General features: G+C 39.7%; 1 protein-coding gene across 2 annotated transcripts in view; it reads right to left on the minus strand.

Moving 5' to 3' along the window:
- trappc9 (trafficking protein particle complex 9) overlaps positions 1-21,583 on the minus strand; it is a 250,202-nt gene that overhangs the window by 103,579 nt on the left and 125,040 nt on the right. For both annotated transcript variants that reach the window (XM_037794320.1, XM_037794319.1), the window contains one exon: positions 9,952-10,062. In XM_037794320.1, the coding sequence (XP_037650248.1) occupies positions 9,952-10,062 (111 nt within the window). The remainder of the gene's footprint in view (positions 1-9,951; positions 10,063-21,583) is intronic.

Here is a 21,583-nt window from a genome sequence, read left to right on the forward strand (position 1 = left end):
CTATCGCACGCCGATGGCCATGACAAAGCATCAGTATTTGAAACCCTGGGAATGAGAACAGGCTGGAAAGAGAGCCTGAAGAAGATTTTTTTTTCGTTATTGTTTTGTTGTAATATTTCAATCTTATCAGCACCTTTAAAGGGAAGGTAATTCTCCTGAATCATGATGTGGTGGAAGCAGAAATCTAGGAGATGGATATCTTTAAATTTGAGGGAAAAAATATCTGTATTACATTAGAGATAAGTTAGAAAATATGTGTTTTTGTTAGTCCTGTTTCATTTGTTTATTTCACTCTTTTTTATCAGATTTTATTGTATTTCCTTTTCTGTAAATTATCTTTTTGCTTGATTTTATTTACTCGTAGTTCTGAAATGTTTTAATTTTAATTTTTTTTCCCCCATGTAAAGCATTTTTTAAACTTTGTTTTGAAATGTGCATTATAATTAAAGTGTATTATTATAATAATCGAGGCTTGTATTATATAGAGTATTTATATTTATCTTGAGTGCTGGTGATACAAAACAGAAAACACACCAGATTTCAAGCGAGAAGTTCATTCTTGACCTTGAAAATAATTGTTCACTAACAAAAATCTGCTGAAGAACACCAAAAACAAAAACAGCTTGTAAGTGGTCATTGAGTAAAGTTATTTTTCAGTTTGCCATGTTATGATTTCAGCATATTTTTTATGCTAAATGCAGTACCAGTGAGGGTTTCTGGACAATATTTGTCATTGTTTTGTGTTGTTAATTGATTTCCAGTAATAAATGTATACATACATTTGCATAAAGCGGCATATTTGTCCACTCCCATGTTGATAAGAGTATTAAATACTTGACAAATCTCCCTCTAAGGTACATTTTGAACAGATACAAAAATGTGCGATTAATTTGCGATTAATCGCATCATGATTAAATATTTGAATCGATTAACAGCCCTAATAAAAATGTTAGTAGGAAAGCAGAACAACTTGGACAAAGAGCTGAAACTAAAGATGACAAAATACAATAAAGCATTCCCCATGAACCTCATTAAATAGATGCGATGAATGGTGCAGAGAAATCTCCTGGAGGATGCTGAGAGGGCTTATATCACAAAAAGGTGACCAAGGATGTTCTCCCACTGGTTATATTTATACAGCTGACAGCCAGAGACAAGTGCCTCAGGGCCTCTGCTCTTCAATTTGGATAATTAGATACTGTTCAAACACTTGCATCAAGCCCATTCTATACAAAAGAATCACCCGCTAAAGGACTTGCAGTCAAACCCACGCAATTACGATGCTTAAGAACGTGTTTTATGGAAATGACTTTCCAGCCTGACATCTCGGACAACATTTCTTATTTTTGATTCATATTAATAACAGACACTAATTTGCTCCGTCTCATTATAATTTGCTCATTCGATCAAAGATTCAGAGGCAGAAAGGTCGGGGCTGTCTGATGGCACAGAGGATCACTAGATAGATAGAAAGTAAGTGAGGAGAGCGGTGCTAATTTACATGCTGTTTATGCAGAGCAGTGACCATTAGAGCCTGATCATTTTTCTCAGCTAAAGGTGGTTAAAAAAAAAACAGCTACCGAGGAGTAATTGTGGAGTGAATTAGTCATTTCTTGCAGACTGACTGTGCATGGTGAAGCATACTGATGAATGAATGTTCAATTTTACAGTATCACTATCAAGCCGTTTGTGGTCATAATTTCATCAGAGATATCCAACAGAGGACTTTTGATTTTCGTTTTGCGTTAACACATCGTTGTGATGTAGTTCAGGAGGAATGACAATGATTAATCAACGATCCGTTAATCACTGTTAATTAGTATAACCTTGTTGTGTCATTAGTCGGTGCCTCTGTGATAATCCCAGGGTTTAGCTAGCTATCCAGAGGCCAATGACAATGCCAAGCTAGCAGAACCAGCAATGTCCTGCTAATGTTAGGACAAGCAGTTCTTTAATACAACATAAAAAGCAACACAAAATGTTCTTTTTTTAAATGTATTGTTAATATTTTGTATTATTAAAAGGAAAAAAAAAGTTCTTTAGGGAAATATCAGAAATGCTCTTTTTGTCTCAGCTGTCTGTTTGATTGACAGCAGCTGGCAGGCTGAGCTCCTGTACTGAACACTGGCAGGAGAACTAAAGATGCGATGGGATCACAACAGCCGCTACGCCAAATAAGACCAGGGGCGTAAAGTGGGGGGACCAATGGCCCCATCCCCACTCCCTAACCCCATATTTCCAGCATCCTGTTGATCTCAACTACATACCTTTAATGTTGCGTGACTGCATTTTACACAGTTGCGACGCTATTGCGGTGACAAAAATCTGTCCGAAGACAGACAGACGGACATATAACTAGAGACCATCTTGCGATGGGATCACAACAGCCATGACGCCAAATCAGGCCGGGGGCGATAAGTTGGGGGCCACTTCCCCATTTGCTACCTGCCTACTTTGGTGCCCTTGCTCGGGGTCGTGGCTAGAAGGTAAGACGCAAATTGCAGAACTCTCGTGAGATGGTTAAAACTAGGCATTGACCTCGAATAATTAAGGTTAGGCAATGACCTTGAATGGTAAAGGTGAGGCATTTACCTTGAATGGTTAAGGTGAGGCTTTGACCTCGAATGGTTAAGGTTAGAATAGATCATCGGGCAGCGGGTCTCGCAAGAGAAGAAGAAGTTTTCGCAAATTTTCAGATTACCTTCTAGACGCGACCCTTGCTTGGATCTCACCCATGTTTGACCTCAGCCTTCATCTTGATCTCAACTACATCCATCCATTATCTGTAACCGCTTATCCTATTCAGGTTCGCGGGGGGGGGCTGGAGCCGAAGATGTGCTCTTTGTGTTGTCATTTTTTAATGAATAGCTGAACATTGATTGTTAACATTGCTCCAAATTGGCATCATTACATTTCACAAAAGCAGACCTCTCTTAATGTGCGCCTGTAAAAATCCCCCACTGTGAATATTGTTTAACCAAGAGAATAACGCTGTGCCAGGAAATTCGTTGACCACAAAAAGAACAGACAGGTACACATCCTCCGCGTGTCCTCTTCTCTCTGTTCTGCTCTGTTCAAAGCAAATATGGAAAAAAAAAAAATTCAAGTTTGGGCATCACTGTGGGGTGTCAAGGCCGCTGTTGAGCTTCCAAACATCAAAGTGACCATTCACATACTGAGGTGCTTCACTTTTTTCATCCGCCATTAGAGAACACCATGGAGGGGATAAAGACCTTGTAAAAGACAAGTCTGTGAATGATGAGGGAAGATGAAAGCAGCACTCTGTCACTCACCCTGTTCACCCCTCTCCATGTGTTGTCTTCACATGAAGAGAATACACAATCCTCACACTAAACTTACTGCACAAACACAACCAATAGAGTGATCCAGGGATGACGTACTTTTGTAGACCAACTAGGAAGTTAGCATCGCCTTGGGTTCCCTCGACCAAAAGCCAATGGGATTTTTCCATTGGGTTTTGGAGTATTGCAAAAAACAAGCTCTGCGGCAAAATAACATTCATGATACTTAATCATACTCTTCACAAATGAACACCACTTTTACAATTTTTTAAGCATAAATGCATTCGGCAGAAGTAAAAAGCTAACTTTAGGCTATAAACGAATGACACCACGTTCGCATGACCACGAGTATACACAGCGAGGCTGTAAAGGCGGACTAGACGGTGTGATGACGTTTAGTGGTCTCATTTAGCCTCCCTCATAAGCGCCTTTTTTAAGACGAGTAGAAGCTTCAGAATTCATGAGTGGGATATTATCTGACGTATTTTATATCGTAGAGTAAAACGTTAAAAAAATCTCTGAACTTGTGTTAACCGCAGACCTTATTTCAAGCATCTAACCAAAAACCCATTCAAAAAACCCCATTGACTTTGAGCCAAGGGAACCGGAAGTGCTAAAATGCTAAGTCATGTCCTGGTTTTAGGACTCAATTCTGCACCACACTATAAGATCTGAAGTTTTTCAGAAGGAGCATTCAATATATGGAAGTTACCACCTGTCACTATCTAAAACTACTTAAAGGGTAACTTCAGTATTTTTCAAACTCCCATGTTTTTTGGTCTAACTGACTAGACTATTGAGGGAGAGCGCTGTAGACAGCAGCTGCTCACAGGCTATAATATGGTGCTATTGGGGCAAGCTGGCACCATCATTTATGTCCACTAAAAGTGCTTATTTTTGCCATGACAGACTCTGATTGTTATTCTAAGTGTCTGATAACATTATGGAAAGAGTCTCGCTCAAAGAGAAGTCTCGTTCTGAAATCTTGCAAGTTATTGTATGTTATTTCACCTCCTTCTTGACAAGCTAGAATGACAATGCCCTCGTTACAGCGCTCTCCCTCAATACTGGACCAATTTCAGATATTGTTGTCCCCATTAGTCGCTCAGACACAAAAACATGAGGATATACGTTCCAGGTTGAAGAATACAGACGAAACCCTTTAATGCAGGAGCTGTTACAGATGATGGAAACAGGTTCCTGTTGCTGCTCTCATACTCCACTCATATGGCCACAAGTCTATAAACTATTAAATCTGCTGTTCAAACTGCTGTATGCCTCGCCATGCATGAAGGCTTTTCTATTTCTGTAACCATGAAAACGCTCAATGGAAACAATTAAAAACCATTTGTTGTAGGAGGAAAAGTGTAGATGATTGACAGTGTCATTTCTGCGACTGTGGTAGCTTCACCAGCGCTGGATAAAGAATCCAGAAAACATCTTGCGCCTGACACCTCATTCATCATAGAACAGGAAAGAAATATGAAATGACAGGGCCATCTGATGTCGAGAGGGGATGAGTTGAAGAGACAAGCACAATATGGTTCAGCAGACGGAGATCTCCGAGTCCGTGGCCCTGATTCTCTCTGTATGCAAAATCCTACACCACTATGAATAATCTGTGCGTGCGCTGGGTGTCAAAGGAAATGATCAGCATGTTGCCAAAACTGAGCCGGGGATGAGTGAGGCTGCATCCACTAGTCTGCTCTCGTAGGGGTATCTACAGAAACACTGTTTGCTGTGAAATGATGCTAATCTTCTGATAATGAATCTATATGTCTGTCAGGCCTCAAGAAAGAATCTCTACAGGAGGGAAAGCGCTGATTGGTGGAGTCAAAGCCGACGGCTGTGTCTACGGGGAATGTCAGTCAAAGGGGAAAAAGACATGTAAGTCTATATATACATCTGACGTTGATACCAGACTTGACATTTTTTGCCTCAGAGGCACATTGTGTCATATTGTATCAGTTTCTAGACAAGCAGGCTTTTTTTTTTTTTATAATCAATTATACAACTGGTGCATAATGCATTCTGACCTTTACTTAAGTCCTTATGTAGAACATTGACTTTAATGGTGATATCATTGAGAGACGGGTAAAGTGAAGCTCTGCAATTTGGGGAATTATATTACAATAACAGATAGACAGACTTAAAAGAGCATCAGCAGCAGAAAGTACATAATGACAGGACAGACTAATAGAAAATAGTAACAACCTTTAAAGGTGCAATGTGTAAAGTCCGGGCCACACTGTCTGCGTGAGCAGTGCGGCTCGGCTGCGGCAAATCTAGAGATTCGAGGGGTCGCCTATTTTTTATGCTCCATAAATGAACAGAGTACTGGCTTTTAATTGTGGGTTATTATTATTATTTACAAATGAGCATACATTTCTTAAGCTTTTTCTGTCTAAAATAAATATAAATGACATTTATAATGAAATGAAACATTATATTATTGATGGCCATTATGAAAGGAAAACTCAATGTAAAAGGAAAGGGCTGGCAGTAGTCTGTGTGGACAACACACATCGCACGCCTGATCAGTTCAGCGAAGTAACCGTCATGTGCCGCTCAAACAGGCAAAACATTAAAAAAAATAATAATAATGTAACATTATCAACAGAATGTGAAGAAGTTACAGTGTTGACATTATGTTTATATACAGTTAGCTAGTTTAGTCCAGTGGTTCCCAGCACCGTCTCTGAATGGACACAAGATAAATGTGAGGGGTCGTGAGATGATAAGTGAGAGGGGAAAGGGGGGGGGAAGCTGTGCGACACACATCTGTAGTCCTTTTTCAGACTTTTCCCTCATTTTTGCTTTTATGAAATAATAGATAATGTTATCTCTTCGGGCCTCAAACACTTATTGGAATGATCCCATTTAGAGAGGATTTGTCTCGTTAATGGAACTGCAAACAACTCAAAGACATTGGAAATGTGACAAGGAGCCTCAACCAAACCCTGCTTTCTTTTAAAAGGTACAAACCAAAAAAGGCTGGAAACCACGGTTTTAATCCTGAACAATTTATTGTATTTCATAAGCTTATCATATGATTTTTATGAAAAGTTTCAACCTGAAAACTAGCTAGTAACTATAATGTGTCAAATAAATGTAGCGGAGTAAAATATGAAGATGCATACAATGAAAATATTTAAGTAAGTACAAGTATCTCAAGTAAGTACCTTGAGTAAATGTACTTAGTCACATTCCGCCAACGTCACTGGATGATCTTAGACGACTTAGTGGTTTATTTTCAAAGATAACCACAAAGACCGAAAGGACCAGAGTCTACTCTATCACTTCATATATTACAGTTCATACTCATGTAACTTTTGATGGTAGTACTTACAGTCTAGTGTTCCACAGGCAGAACAGTGGGTGGTAAATGGATAACCAGCATGGGACCCTGAGATCAAAATCGCTTTCAAGAGACTCCTGGAAATGTTTTAATGGCAGCACAAATGTGCTTTTCTTTGGCAGACACTCATTTATTCTCTGGTGTGATTTGTTTATTTAATGAAAGACTTACGGGAAAAAAAGAAAAACAAACAAAAATCAAACAATAAACCCACAACCTTCACATTGATGTATTGAAACAGCAGCGTCACAAAAGAGCAGAGCAAAGAAAAAGAGTGTGGTACAACTAACCAGCAATCATTAAGCAGTGATTCCACTGTGGGTATGACACCACTTATACTAAATGAACGCCTGACCTGGACACTGTGTACAGTAATTTAAAAGACCACAACACATGATCTTACAGTAACACAGGCAGTGTTGTGGGCAAGCTAATTTGAAACGGTGAAACATTCATTCAACTCATCATTTGAACTCATAAGTTCTGAAGTGGTCTGAAAATAAAAACTAGAAAATGTAAGTTGAATTAACTTGACATTATTAAAATATATATATATATATATTTACATTAAAGGTCCAGTGTGTAGGATTTAGGAGAATCTATTAACAGAAATTGATTATAATATTCATTATTATCTTTTCATTCGTGTATAATCACCTGAAACTAAGAATCGCTGTGTTTTTGTTATCTTAGAATGAGCCGCTCATATCTACATAGGGAGCGGGTCCTCTTCACGTTGTCCACCATGTTTCTACAGGAGCCCAGAACGAACAAACCAAACACTAGATCTAGTGAGAGCTGTTCACATTTTTACGTGACCTGAAGGCCACCGTAATTCTGTAACACACTTGTGAAATTGTGACAACGTGAGCCACAGAGTGCAAAACTGTGGTAGCGCCAGCCGCTAAAAACACTCCAAAGTTACACTAAATTTTGGCGAGGAAAAACTGATTTTCAAGGGGTCCCTTGACCTCTGACCTCAAGATATGTGAATGAAAATGGGTTCTATGGGTACCCACGAATCTCCCCTTTAAAGACATGCCCACTTTATGATAATCACATGCAGTGTTGGGCAAAAAAAACATGCACAAACATTTTTTGCATGCAGTATAAATATGTTATTTTTGCCTATTCTAAAATGGTGTATTTCTGGTGTGTTCTTTATACTATGACAGTTTTCCTTAAATTAAATTTTACAGTATCGCAATATATTGAATGATACGTATCATATCACCAGATTCTTGCCAATACACAGCCCTAATAATTAGCATATGAATGCTTGACACTTGACACTTCTTGACACCTTTACCTTGAACCTTGATCATCAAATTCTAATCAGTTCATCCTTGCTATCGCCAACACGGAGGCATAATAAAACAGTGTCTCTAAATGCAACTTTTTTTTAGGAGTTCTGAAGTGATCTTTATTGTGGTTACAAAAAAGCTTATCTTAACAGCTCACTTCTGCACAGGGAAGATTATTTGGAGTGAGCTGAGTGATGAGCTGTTTGGCTCGGTCTGAAAAGATCCCTTTCCACCCCCGAAATCCCCTCAAATAATAACATTCCACCCCTGTGAGAAAGAGCTATGAGTCACCAACAGTGTACCTCCGCTCGTGGCCAAGGATGCACTGGAGAAACGGTGCTGACAGGAATCATAATTTGCCGCTTCCCAGTGAAACAACAAGTGTGATGATGTATGTGCACGTGTGTAAACGTGGGAATGTGAAAAACAGGGGAGACACATTAGCGATTAAGAACATAAACAGGTCTTGTATTGTCCTACATCAATTTAGGATTCCCCCCCAGATTTCGTATTCCTGGCACAGAGACGCTCTAACTGAAACCCACACTAAGAAAAATTATTTCAGGTGAATTAGCAGCTCCTTACGGAATAGTGAGCAACGCCTGAGGCTGAAATAGAAGTAGAAAACTGCACCATGAAAAATGTTGGAGGAAAAATAACTGTCCAATCTGCAACTCGCCAGATATAGCAAAACCAAAATGTCAGTCTCTTTCACAGCATGCGTGCTGTCACACTTTCACGACATATAAATATATAATGAATATGATGCTAATAAGTCTGCTATTTCAAAGCTTGGATGAATTTTATTCTAGCAATGAGTATTACTAGAGAGGCTTAAACTCTAGAGATGTAACTGATATGAGTAATTTAATATTTAATGATACCCAGTCCAATGTGATATTTAGATTTCCGTACATGATAGAGCTGCTTATTGCTTGCTTGGCCTAAAGAAGGCCTCATTTAAAATGCAAAAAGAAATTTAGATATGCTGTAAATATACAAGAATCATAAATTTGCTTTAATGGTTTCCTATAATATTTTGCCATTTTGTCCATTGGTATTGTTTGTATAATATCTGTGGAGAGATTTGTCTTGTAGTGGATGTGTTGTGGTAGTATGGTCTGGACTGCTTGCCTAAATTCCCTTATATAGCACCTTATAATGCAGTTTTAATCAACAGAAGCAGTTTACAGCTGTTGTGTAGGCTCGCCGCGGTAGACGATGTTACTGGTGTTACATGGTGTTTGGGCATAGAACGATTATATTACTTGCCCACCGCCCCCACCGTTGTTTTGTTTTTTTAATAGAAATAAAACCCATTTTAGGTCATTTTTGCATATCAGCACCGTGTTGTCAATAAATAGTTGGACGACAGACGCTACAAACTGAAAGTGAAAGTGTCTGCTCTGTACAGAACACCTCAGCACAGAGTAGCAGGTATCATATTTCAAACACAACGGGACGGGAGAGAGTTGACAGACAAGACGATGGAGGAGGATTTGGTGCCAAAGTGAAAAGCAAAAGCGCTGATTTTGCAAATATTTAGATTTAGATTTATAATGCCAAATAATGATAAATAACATGCCAAAGTTAGGATACATTTTGGAGAGAAAAAAACTGGCATTACCATTTTCAAAGGGGTCCATTGACCTCTGACCTTAAGATATGTGGATGAAAACTCTGAGATGAACAGAGTGAAAACTGTATCTTATGAGATAAAACAGATGTTGACAAACTGCATAATTTGCAGTTGAAAAAGGTAATAAATCACAATATATTGCAATATATCTTATCGCAATAGTCAGCATATCACAAAATGTTTAAAATTGCATTAAGAATGTATCAAATATATACTGTACACATACACACACACATATATATATATACAAATTGGGGACCTGGAAGACATTTTGCTTTGAGTCATCACCATATGGGACATGGTAAGATTAATTCTACCTGTATGTAGAAAGAGAAACCTTCCACTCACCTCTGGCACTCGCTGGCATGGAGAACCAGGTCCTGGTTGTTCTTGGCGCTGACAGTGAGCTCATGCTCTGTTGGGTTGAAGATGTCCAGCAGTAGGTGACACTGGCGGGTGCTGTGAACAGACACAAGAACTGAGGTTTGAACCAAATCCTCTCTGTTTACTCAAAAACTAAAGTATAAAAGCATCTGTTTGCGCAGGCTCATACTGATGCACGTCACTGACAAAGATGTATTTATACATTATACACAAATAGGGTGTAGGGTGACTCGGTTCATTGTTTATGTGTGTGTGAGTTTATACTTTATGCATGAGGTTATGATTACTTTCTAAAAATACACGGCCACATACACCCACGCGGCAAATGCATGAGATCAAGAGAAGACACGGTGTGAAGTACTCATCGGTCCTTGTCATAACATCAAAGGTGGCGGTGCTTTCATCAGGCCCACAGGCCTGGCTGAAGCAGGCCATCTCCACATCATCCCGGGCCTGCTTTTCTCATGCAGATCATAAGAGGGCCAATTTGTGATTTAGATCAAGACTGGAGAGATGATACTGGATTTTTCAAAGAGTTAATTTTAACCCCAAGTAGGTGTTTTTTTCCCCTCCGGTAATGACGGATGAAAGGAATGGATATCTCAAAACAGAGATGGAGAACAGACTGTCCAGTACAGCCAAGTGTGCTGTTACATTAATAGTTTCTGTAGGTGTACAGGAGGAATGTGACAGTACTCTACATTAAATCATTTACACATATTATCCAGACTTTTTTTGAAAGAGTTTACAGGGTTTGAACATTCTGTAAATCCATGACTGAGTGATAAAATATAACATAACCCAGCGCTGTAGTCCCTACATAGTACGGCTGCATTATTTATATTTATTAATCCCTTGTTATTGGCGTTATTATGTTGGCCAGGAATAAATATGTAATGAAAATACATTTTAAAAAGGATACGCGATAAATACATACAAATGAAATTAAATGGAATGAGGTTAATTGAGATCAACTGAAGCGAGTTAAAACATATTTTAAAAGAAGATTATATATGATATACAGACAGACAGATAGATAGATAGATGAAAGTGAATAGCAAACATTTACTGCAAATTCTAAAAAAAATAATAAATAAATAAATATTATATGTTTCAAAAGGAGTAGGCAGAAGTAAAACACTTATAAAGGACCTACCTCTTTCTATAATTTAAATGATTTAAATAATGTACATAAAGCAGGATATGCTTTAGGGCGTGGCTACCTTGTGATTGACAGGTCGCCGTTGACCGGTCTGGGAGTTGTCTGTGTTTTCGTCTTAGAAATTTAACCCTTTCACAGTGTTTTCAGTTCATGGAAGTTAATTATAACGTTTTTTGGTCGCCTTAAAATATCTTATTCAGCATTTGGTTGTACTTAGCTCCGCTCTCTCATGTCACTTGTGGTTGCAAATAACCAAGATGCCAACGACCAAAAACCACGATGGCTTCAGCCAAAATGTAAAACTTCAAAACGGCACTCCACAAACCAGTGGGTGATGTCATGGTGACTACGTCCACTTCATATATACAGTCTATGCCGCAGCTGCAGCCGTGAACCTTTGGCTGCCTGCGGTCAGCAGTATAGCTAAACAATTAGCAACATTTTCTCTCCATCTCTGAAACGCATCGCCGATATTGTAAGACTCTCTTTCTGATAAGTCTGTTTTAACACTAGGGATCCCTGAGAGTGAGTGACTCTACATATTCAGAAAAACTCATATTTTCAGAAGCCATTGTTAAAAAAGCAAGCCAACAAAACTTGCTGGCTAGAATTAGCCAATGTGCTCAGAGAATCATTCTGCCTCCTCCTATGCTCCTACGGTATTTTTAGAAAGTCATCTTCCACATCAGTGGAATCTAACTGCAAAAGGAAAGAACAGATCTAAAAACGTATCCTTTGTGTAAATGAAATGCTGCCCGTCACCCCCTTCTTCCCTGTAGGTCACACTAGCCCCCCCCCCTCCCCATCCCAGCCAGCTTCTTGCCTCTTAAATCTCAGGGTTAATGGAGGCTTAAGTTAAGCTTGCCCAAGTCCCTAATAAACTGCTGTGGCAATTAAAGGGGCATATTTTTTTTAAGGCCTACCCATGTTTCTTTAATTGTCTCGTTGTCTTTGTTGGCGGACGTGATTAACGTGCTGAGTGGGGCGAGGTACTGATTTATAGGCCGGGCCGTTTAGCTGAGGTGATCAATCAGACCACCCAGTTAAGAAACAGGCTCATTGCTCATGCACTAAGTACCCCAGATAAACTGAAGGAAAAAGAGCCAGGGATATAGGCACCGAGGAGACAATTTGGAGTTGCACCTTAACGATAAGAGTTAAAAGACCACAGCAGGAGCCTGAAAATGGAAATGAAAAGGTGGACGACTTCATTCAGGAACTGTTGCTGAGACTGCAACCCCGAACGTCTGTAGACAAAAAGCTGGAGATTATGTTTCTGAACTAGAGGGAACTGAATCACAACACTGAATCATTTTGATAAGTATTCTGCTGAGCTACTACGCAGGGGCACCGAGATCTAAGCCAAATAAATAATTCAAAACCGCCAATAGGGTTTCAAACTACTTGTCTCCATTTCAGTCAGTGAATTTTTAAACTCCTCTTTAGGAGCCGAGTGAGACGTCGAGGGGGAACAAAATTATCTCCGGTGTGTTTCAAAGTGAACACATATCGAACCTGCGTCTTTGCTCATAGTGTACAAAGCAAATCATCCGTCAATGAAATGTCAATACGTGTGCCTTAAAGCGCAAAAATAACATTGGCTGCACGTGCTGCGTGTGTTTGTAAGTGTGTGCGAATTAATTTAAAGGAGACGATCATGTACACAGAAGAAGACCTTTACTATACAGATCATTTCAGGTACAGCTGGTGGTGTAACAAAGAGGGAGAAAGAGGCAGTTAATGAATGCCGCTGTCTATTTCTGAGAACACTACCACACTAACAAATGAACCGTGAGGTCAGCATGTTGCTATTATTGATTTGAAAAGGACCAGTGGAGTAACTCTCTAATCCTGGCGCCACACATTTCTATGCCAAGACCACAAGCAGACATCAATACGAAACAGACAAACACCAAGGCCAGAGTCTGATCATCTTTGTTCCTACATCAACAATACGGAGCAAATCGACACTGACACTGAACTGGGCATTAGTCGGGACTGGGGACATTGTTATTGTGAGGTAGTGGGTGTGTAAAAATAGCACACACACACCGTGGGAGGAGGCAAAATCGCAAAGATCAATGGAGCTGGGCCCACACCTCAGTCAATTTTGCAAGTCTGTGATCAATAAGTGCTGATTTTGCAGCCGTACTCCGGCGCAAAAAAACGTGACATATTCCCAGCACACGAAATGTAATGGTCTTTATTAGCCTGGTTGGATTTAGAGTACTGCCAATGATGGGCTATTTTTAGCTACGGGAGCCAATAAGGGACAGTTGACTCTAACTTTATGTCCACGTTTAAAGATTTAATACCAAGTGGGGAATAGCTATACAGTAATTGCTGTCTTGTCAGCATGTCAAATAATGAATTAAAATCAATCAGAAAGTCACTCCCTAAAGGGCCAGTTCACCTAAAATATATTTGCTCCTTTAACTGTGATTAGACACACAGATAGATTTGTATCTGCTTCCGTTTTTAGATAGCCGTCTCTGAGATTTCTGCTTCAACTCGGGAACAATAAGTGAAAGGAATTATATTTGTGGTGCTTAAAGCACTTAAAGGGGGAACGCCACCTAAATTAAGAACTAAAATATTTTATTACCATGGCCGGGGAAAGTTCAATCAATATTTGTGAACATGAGCTGCTCTCTCTCAAAGCTAGGAACCAGAGAAGTAAGTCTCAAAGATGAGATTTCATAGTCAAAAGCCAAAAACGAGAGTGTTAAAACTCAAATTTGTGATGTCATAGGGTAACATGTGTGGAGATGCTCCATAGATAATGAATGGGAGACTGACTTTAGGAACCCACAGAATGTTTTTTCTTTTTATACCCAAATGAGCTTTATTCTATGGTAGTGTTGTCAGCCGTGAAACAGAAAATATCCCCATATACTCAGAACGCTCCCTTGGGTGCTCTCAGTGTCATCTACAACATCCCTCCCTACTCATTGTCTATGGAGCAGCTCCAGACTTTATACCCTATGACATCACAAATTTGAGTTTTAGCACTCTAGTTTTTAGATTTGGGAGAGAGTTGATCATATTGACTAATATTTTTTGGACTGTCTTAGAACATAGGATTTAACGTATTCATTTTGGAAATGGGCGTACTTCCCCTTTAAAGGTACATGTACAGTGTGTAGGATTTGGTGGTATATAGTGGTGTGGTTGCAGATTGCAACCAACTGTGTACCCCTCCACTCACCCCTCCCTTTCCAAGACTGCGTTAATGTGAACCACTGAGTGCAAAACCGCGGTAACGCCGTGGCTCAGAGGCCCTCCTTACTGTAATAATACTACTTTAGGAGCAACGGAAGTCAGACGGCGGCTGCCGGTAAATGGACTTGCATTTATATAGCGCTTTTCTAGTCTTCCGACCACTCAAAGTGCTTTACACTTCATGTCAGCATTCACCCATTCACACACACATTCATACACTGATGGCAGAGGTTGCCATACAAGGTGCCAACTTTGCCCATCAGGATCTAATCTAAATACTCATTCACACACCGATGGCTATGCCTTCGAGAGCAATTTGGGGTTAAGTGTCTTGCTCAAGGGCACATCAACGTGACCAGAGGAGCCGGGGATCGAACCACCGACCTTCCGATTGGTGGACGACCTGCTCTACCCTCTGAGCCACTGCCGCCCCGGTACCACAGTTTTGCACTCTGCAGCTCATGTTATCACAGTTTCATAAGCGTGTCGGAGGACTACGGTGGCCTTCAGGGAACGTAAAAACGTGAAAGGCTCTCCCAAGAGCCCGTGTTTAGTTTGTCCGTTCTGGGCTACTGTAGAAACATGGCAGACTCTGTGAAGAGGACCCGCTTCCTATGTAGATATGAAGGGCTCATTCTAAGCTAAAGAAAACACAACTATTCTTGGTTTCAGGTGATTATACACTTATGAAAACATAATTATGAATAAGAGATTCTGTTTCTGCTAATAGATCCCTGAATTGTTACACACTGTTCCTTTAAGTTTTATTCTCTCAAGACATGACATCAAAGGTTTTCATAGGGCCTATTTCTTTGATAGAAACTAGTTCTAATACAAACTGTTTACAGTGACATCTGTTAGCTGAAGGCAGCAGAACAGCAGAGGGGTTTCCTTCATATAGGAGCTGCACGATGCTATAGATGATGCACAGGATGCACTTTCATAAAAATAAATAAAAAAAATCCCATCAGAGGATCAGTTCACTTCCCCCTGTAGAGCAATGCATTTTTCCAGGGCAACACCGTGTTGAACGAATGGGATTTTAACAGGTCCCTGTAAAGTATGGATCACTGAGTATTTCACACATCCTGGCTTTCCGTCGCTTTCTTTAACAGATCTGTCCCCTTACATATCACCCACTGTGAGGAAGCGAGAGAGGAGATAAAGTAATGTCTGTACTGAATATGGCAGGAAAGCGATACCATAGGCAAGAAGAGGTATTAAAATGTATACTGAGGCAAAGAGAGCAAGAACGAAGGGTAAGGGGGAGGCAAAGAGAGATGTGGAGGGAGGTAATGAAAGACGTCACAATCTGAGACCCAATGGAAGAGAGGCAGAAAGAAAGGAAGAAACAGATTGAGATGAAAAAGAACGGACAGACAAACTGAGGAACAGCGAGACAGAGAAAGGAGAGAGGATTTGAAGATACAGTAAAAAGTCTGTCAGGAGAGTCAGAGAGAAAGGGAGCACAACAAAGGGAGAGACAGAGGTAAATGAGATACAGGGGTTACAATGTAATGCAATTACAGTAGCCCTGTAAAATATACTTCCTTCTTTAAGTCATTGGTTTGTGGTGTTTTAGTGGATTATACTGTTGCATTATACAGTAAGATGTATCTAGAGCTGGTGAAGTGGCCAAAACAATAAAACCTCTATTCTTTAAAGCTTTTGTGCGATTCATGATTTTAAAGGTCCCATATTACACAAATTTTCAGGTTCATACTTGTATTTTTGGGTTTCTACTAGAACATACTTACATGCTGTAATATTCAAAAAACACTTTATTTTCCTCATACTATCTGTCCGAATATGCCTGTATTTACCCTCTGTCTGAAACGCTCCGTTTTAGCGCATTTCAACAGAATTGCAACGGAATTACGTTGCCAGGCAACAGCTTGGCTCGATGTTTACTTCCTGTCAGCTGATGTTATTCACATACACTGCAACTGGAAATAAACTGGGACACATTTAGAATGTTTATATTAAAAACTATGAAATGGTCTATTATATATTATTGTAGATTTGTGACATCACAAATGTACGGAAATCTCGACGGCTCGTTTTAACAAAGAATATAGAAGCAAAGAGAGTTTTGAGGCACAGTTTCTGAATACGGGCTGTGCATATTTCTCCGTGGATTCAGCGTTTCAATACTTTAACAGTATTTATACAGTTCTTAATCCTGCTTTATAATAAAAAATTTTAAAAAAATTCACTTTTTACAATAGGTTCATAGCTTTCAGATGATGTACACCACTTCTGTGTGACATCTGCTGTTGACTTTTTATCTACTCCTGAACATCCCGTCCCCCACCCCTACCCCTCTAAACAAATGGGACGGAATGGTAAGGGATTAATATTTACTTCCTCTTGCAACATGCAGGAAGACTAAAACATGATCACACACACGTTTTCAGACTTAAAGTGCAAGATTGTTGAGTCATTCAGTAAATCAGTTTCAGCACAGAAAAGCCTACACATCGGTTCATTTGCTCTCACTGTTTGTTTCTTGACAAGAAATCAGTCTGATATTTGCAGACTATTTGCAGCTTAACCAGTTATTATCTATATTACGTTTCGACTGAAAAAGCCTTTTTGTGGACATTGTAATAATTTGATTTTCATGATGCAGACATGTAAACACAATGTGCAAAGAAAGTTCAAAATTAATCAAATGTATCTGATATGTCACCGAGCCCGGGGTTTATTTAATATTTTGTTCCAATAGTCTGTGCATACAAGATGGTGACATGATGTTGAGAGATATACAGGAAAAAAAATAGAGTCAGGTGAAGAGGTAATATGAGAGAAGAGACAATGAGATGGAGGGATATGACTGAGTAAGGGTAGGAGAAGTAGAGGGGGAAGGGTAGGAGAAAAAAAATGTTAAATATGTAAAGAAAAACGTCTGTAAGCAAAAAAAAAAAGAAGACAGATTAAAGAAAAGAAAGAGACCCCGGAAGCAAAACAGAGGCAAAGGTAGTCAGAAAGTGAGTTCAGCAACTCTGTCATGCAAATTTGCACCACTGACTCGACTGCAAACCGCCTTGATAGTGCTGACTTGGTGGAAATAATGGTGGAAAAGATGGGTCACACCAAATACCTCTGTTGAATAAACTGTGTCCAGCGAGCGAGCGAGCTAGTCGGCTAACTAGGTGGCAGTTATTTGAGCTAACTGCTCGAAAAAGCTCACCAAATAGTGCAGCAAGTAGTCCCTACAGCGCACCACCAAACTTCCAGCTCCACCTATTTTGTGAAGACGCAAATGACTTTCGCTGTGACATTTTCTGGTGTCACTGGGTGCTAATGGTAGAGTGACAGACGGGTGGAAAGAGTAACAAGTAGGGAGGGCAGGGACAGAAAGCTGTATTTTCTGCAGTGAGGTTTTTTTTCTTTGCCTGCACCTGTTGGATATTTTGATGACTTGTCATGCACCCCAGTAGGAGGAGAAGCACAGTAAGGGTAGTGTCACTGGCAATCCAGCAGTGGACTGCAATTTTCGGTGCAAAGATTAATCACATCTTGTGCCAGCTGCCAGCTCAGAGCAGGTTAGCAGTGCACTCACAAACACCTCACGAGTTATCCGCTATTTTTGTCTCGTTAATTGGTGAAGGCGAAAACACACAAAACTCTTTATTCGTGTTTTGCTCGACCGCTTCAACTTCGCCATACATTCTTCAAACAATAGACACGTCTAATTGCACCGTTTTATTCTGATTATGGCGGCGATGCCAGGAGGGCAGGATAAAGATTAATATCGGATTCCACCGGCATCTGTCATCCACAACAGCTGGCATGGATGAAGGCATCTACACTCGCTAATTGGAGTGATGCACATTGTCAAAGCCTGATTATCAAATCAAAATCAAATTACCTTGATTAAATCTTACATAACCAGCACTAGGCAGGTGCTAAGTGACTACACACATGCTGCTGTGCTGCTATGAACATGACACTTGATGCTTTTATTTTGATATTCTGCACAGCCTTGTATTGTATGCAGGGAAAAAATCATCAGGAGTGTTGGAGATAGTGACGTCCTTGAAGACATGGGATACTCAGTTTCATGAAAAAAAGATAACAATTAAAACTGTCAGTAGCACTTTCTATGACGTTTATGTCTATAATGCATTATGAATATACTGTACTTATAATGCATTGTAATCTGCACTGTATAATTATAGTTATAACACTCAGAATTATCCATAATATTCAATAATATTAATCATAACACATTATAAAGCATTTTGTAATGGCTTATAAGGTCAAGTATCATAATGCTTCATATTTGCTGGTCACTAACTAACTTTTTTCTGTTGCAAGGATCATAGAGTGTTATAATTCCCATAGTTGTAACACATTATAATCTATCTATAATGCATTATAATGTGATTATAAGCACCCGATTTGAATGTTATCAGGCCATTAAATAAGTGTTATCGGTCGCCATAAGTACCATAGATGTGGGTCATTAGGGGCGTACTACACTGACTACGTTGTAAAAGTGAAAATGAAACTTAAAGGGACTATTTGTAACTTTCAGAAATGCTTCTTAACAGCGACACCTGTGGCCGTGAAATCAACGAAAGTCAGCGTCGAGCTCGCGCTTGCTCGCTCTAAATATACCTGAACGAGCATCGCTCAAAACAGTGAGGCGACACACGTCAGCTAAAACCACAATATCACTCTATATTTCAGCTGCTTGGCAGTAATGTTAGCTGACCAGACGAAGGTCTCTCCATGAACATGATTTAGATCTGATCCTAGTGTTGGCTTTTCCTGCCTCAGCGCAGGCTGATGCAGCGGGGCTCTGCAGCGTGTCTCCCTGTTTTCTCCGCCCGCAGCCGGAGAGAGCAGAGGAGACACCGGCAACCGGTCGGTAACGAGACGATAACGTTACTAGCTGAGGAGCTCCGTCACTTCACAAGACACGGGAAACCTCTGTTGGTCTGGAGGAGCTGCAGCATTTTTTTTCTGCACAAACGTCCACTGTACATTCACTAGATATCCTCAGAGCTAAACTAACTCTTCTGCAGTGTGGAGTGAGCGCGCGTTCACGTCTAGAGGTGGAGCGAGCTGAGAACGCGCGCGCTCTCTGAGTGAAGGCAGGCAGGCAGAGTTGGAGAGGCATCGGCCACACGCGAACGCGCATATGTGAGCACGCATGTGTGGCGACCCGCTACATTTATACGCTTAAAACGTTACAAATAGTCCCTTTAAAAGCAACTTGTTCTAACATGTAAAACTGAATGAAATGTCACGTTTTGAACACAAACAAAAATGCTTGTTTAGGTTTAGGTAATAAAACTACAACTTCTTTAGATTTAGGCAAAAAAAACAGGTTTAGGCAATAAAACTATGACTTCTTTAGGTTCAGGCCAAAAAACAAACAAACAGTTAGGTTTAGGCAATAAAACAAATTCTTTAGGTTTCGGCAAAAAAACAAAAAACAAACTACGAACACAAAAGACAACTTGTTGGTTTCACATGGAATGTGAACTCCAGTCTCCAGGGTGAAAACCCTCGTCCCCGACCTCCCCTCCTTAAGGAGTTTCACACTGTCTAAACTACAGCGCCTGACTTTGGCTTTTGCTCCTGTCATAATTACTACGGTCTAATCTGCTGTTATAAGTTACTCTTAGTGGTCATTGTTCGCCTTAGGTAGAGTACAAATTAATTTTACAACATTTTGTGTGTTGTGCTTGCATATATTTATTAGATTAACTCATAATCACTTTATAATACATTATAAAAAAAGATTATGATGTATTTAAACTATGAGCATTATGATCCTTGCAATATAAACAACATGGGCATTACAGAAAGTGTTACCAAACTTTAAATCGCTTGAACCACCTGTTCCCACATTTATATTCTCATTCATAAACAGTTATAGGAGCAACATGTTCAACTGCAGTAAATGTCAACCTGCAGTGCGATGACAGCGGCGCACCCTGTGCTTCAAGCTGTTCATTTTACTCTGATAGTGTTTGATAAAGATGTGTTAAAGTCAAATATGTCTTTCAATAATTCTGACTTATTTGGGTTAGGAAACTGGAGAATGCTTTGTACATAGCAATGACTCATTCAGAGTATTGTCTACATGCATTTAAAATATGAATACTGCAAAGATAAAGGCTGAGAATAAGAGTGTAAGGGAGGGAAAGGCAGAAAGGATAAAATGTTGCTGCAGAGAGAGACACATAAAGAATGGAGGATGGAGACAAAGAGAGCAGAAGACCAAATGAAGAGATCAGCAGAAGTAGAGAAAGAGAGTCAGGATAAAAGAGACAGAGAGCGGGGTAAAAGGAAGAGGAGGATACAGAAAATGAATGTGATGTGGAGCAAGATAATGAGACAAGGAAAAGGAAAAGAAAGGATGAGGAAGAGAACAAGGAGCGAAGGTTTCTTCTTCCTCTCTGTTACTGTAAGTAGCTACTGTACTACTGCACGTTTTAGGACACGAGGACACCACAGCTAAATCACACACTAGTACAACGAAAAGGACCGTCAGAAAGTGAGTTTTAGAAAGAGAGAGAGAGAGAGAGAGCGAGAGAGAGAGAGAGAGAGAGAGAGAGAGGAATGGCTGGATAGGTAGATTGGCAGAAGAGGAGGGAGCGACAGGCGGAGAAACACAAAAACAGATCGAAAGCATAAGTTGCTGTATTATTGAGCAATTTCATACAACCACTTCCAAATTCTCCTTTGACTTGCAGCCAAGAAGAAATCCGATAGTACTTATATCCAAAAGTTAGAAGTGTGTTACAGGACTTTGTAACAAATTCTGACAAATAATGTATGAATTTGTGTGTATGAAGCTTGAGATCATGAAAACTGGATGGATGATTAAATTCCAAAAAGTTCTTAATGTTTTTCCAAGTTCCACTTGGCGCTTTGAGCTTTACAAATAAAATGTATTATTATTATTATCATTCTCCTTCTCATTATTATTATTATTATTATTATTATTATTATAATAAAGTCAGTTTGAGTACTCATATCTAAGCCTCGGAGAGATAATGTCAGAGATTTATTTTGTTAATTTGGACCAATGCTTTCACAGATATTAGGCTACTGCTGGCAGGATTAGGGTTGGGTATCATTGAAAATTCTTCAGTAGTGGTGTTGATGCAATAAGTTTCAATACAAAACCTAACATTTGGAATGCTTTGCTTTGAGGAGTATGAACCTGTCTTTCTAAAAGACTCTTTA

Source organism: Sebastes umbrosus, chromosome 15 (genome assembly GCF_015220745.1).
Source record: "Sebastes umbrosus isolate fSebUmb1 chromosome 15, fSebUmb1.pri, whole genome shotgun sequence".
Classification (NCBI taxonomy): Eukaryota; Metazoa; Chordata; class Actinopteri; order Perciformes; family Sebastidae; genus Sebastes; species Sebastes umbrosus.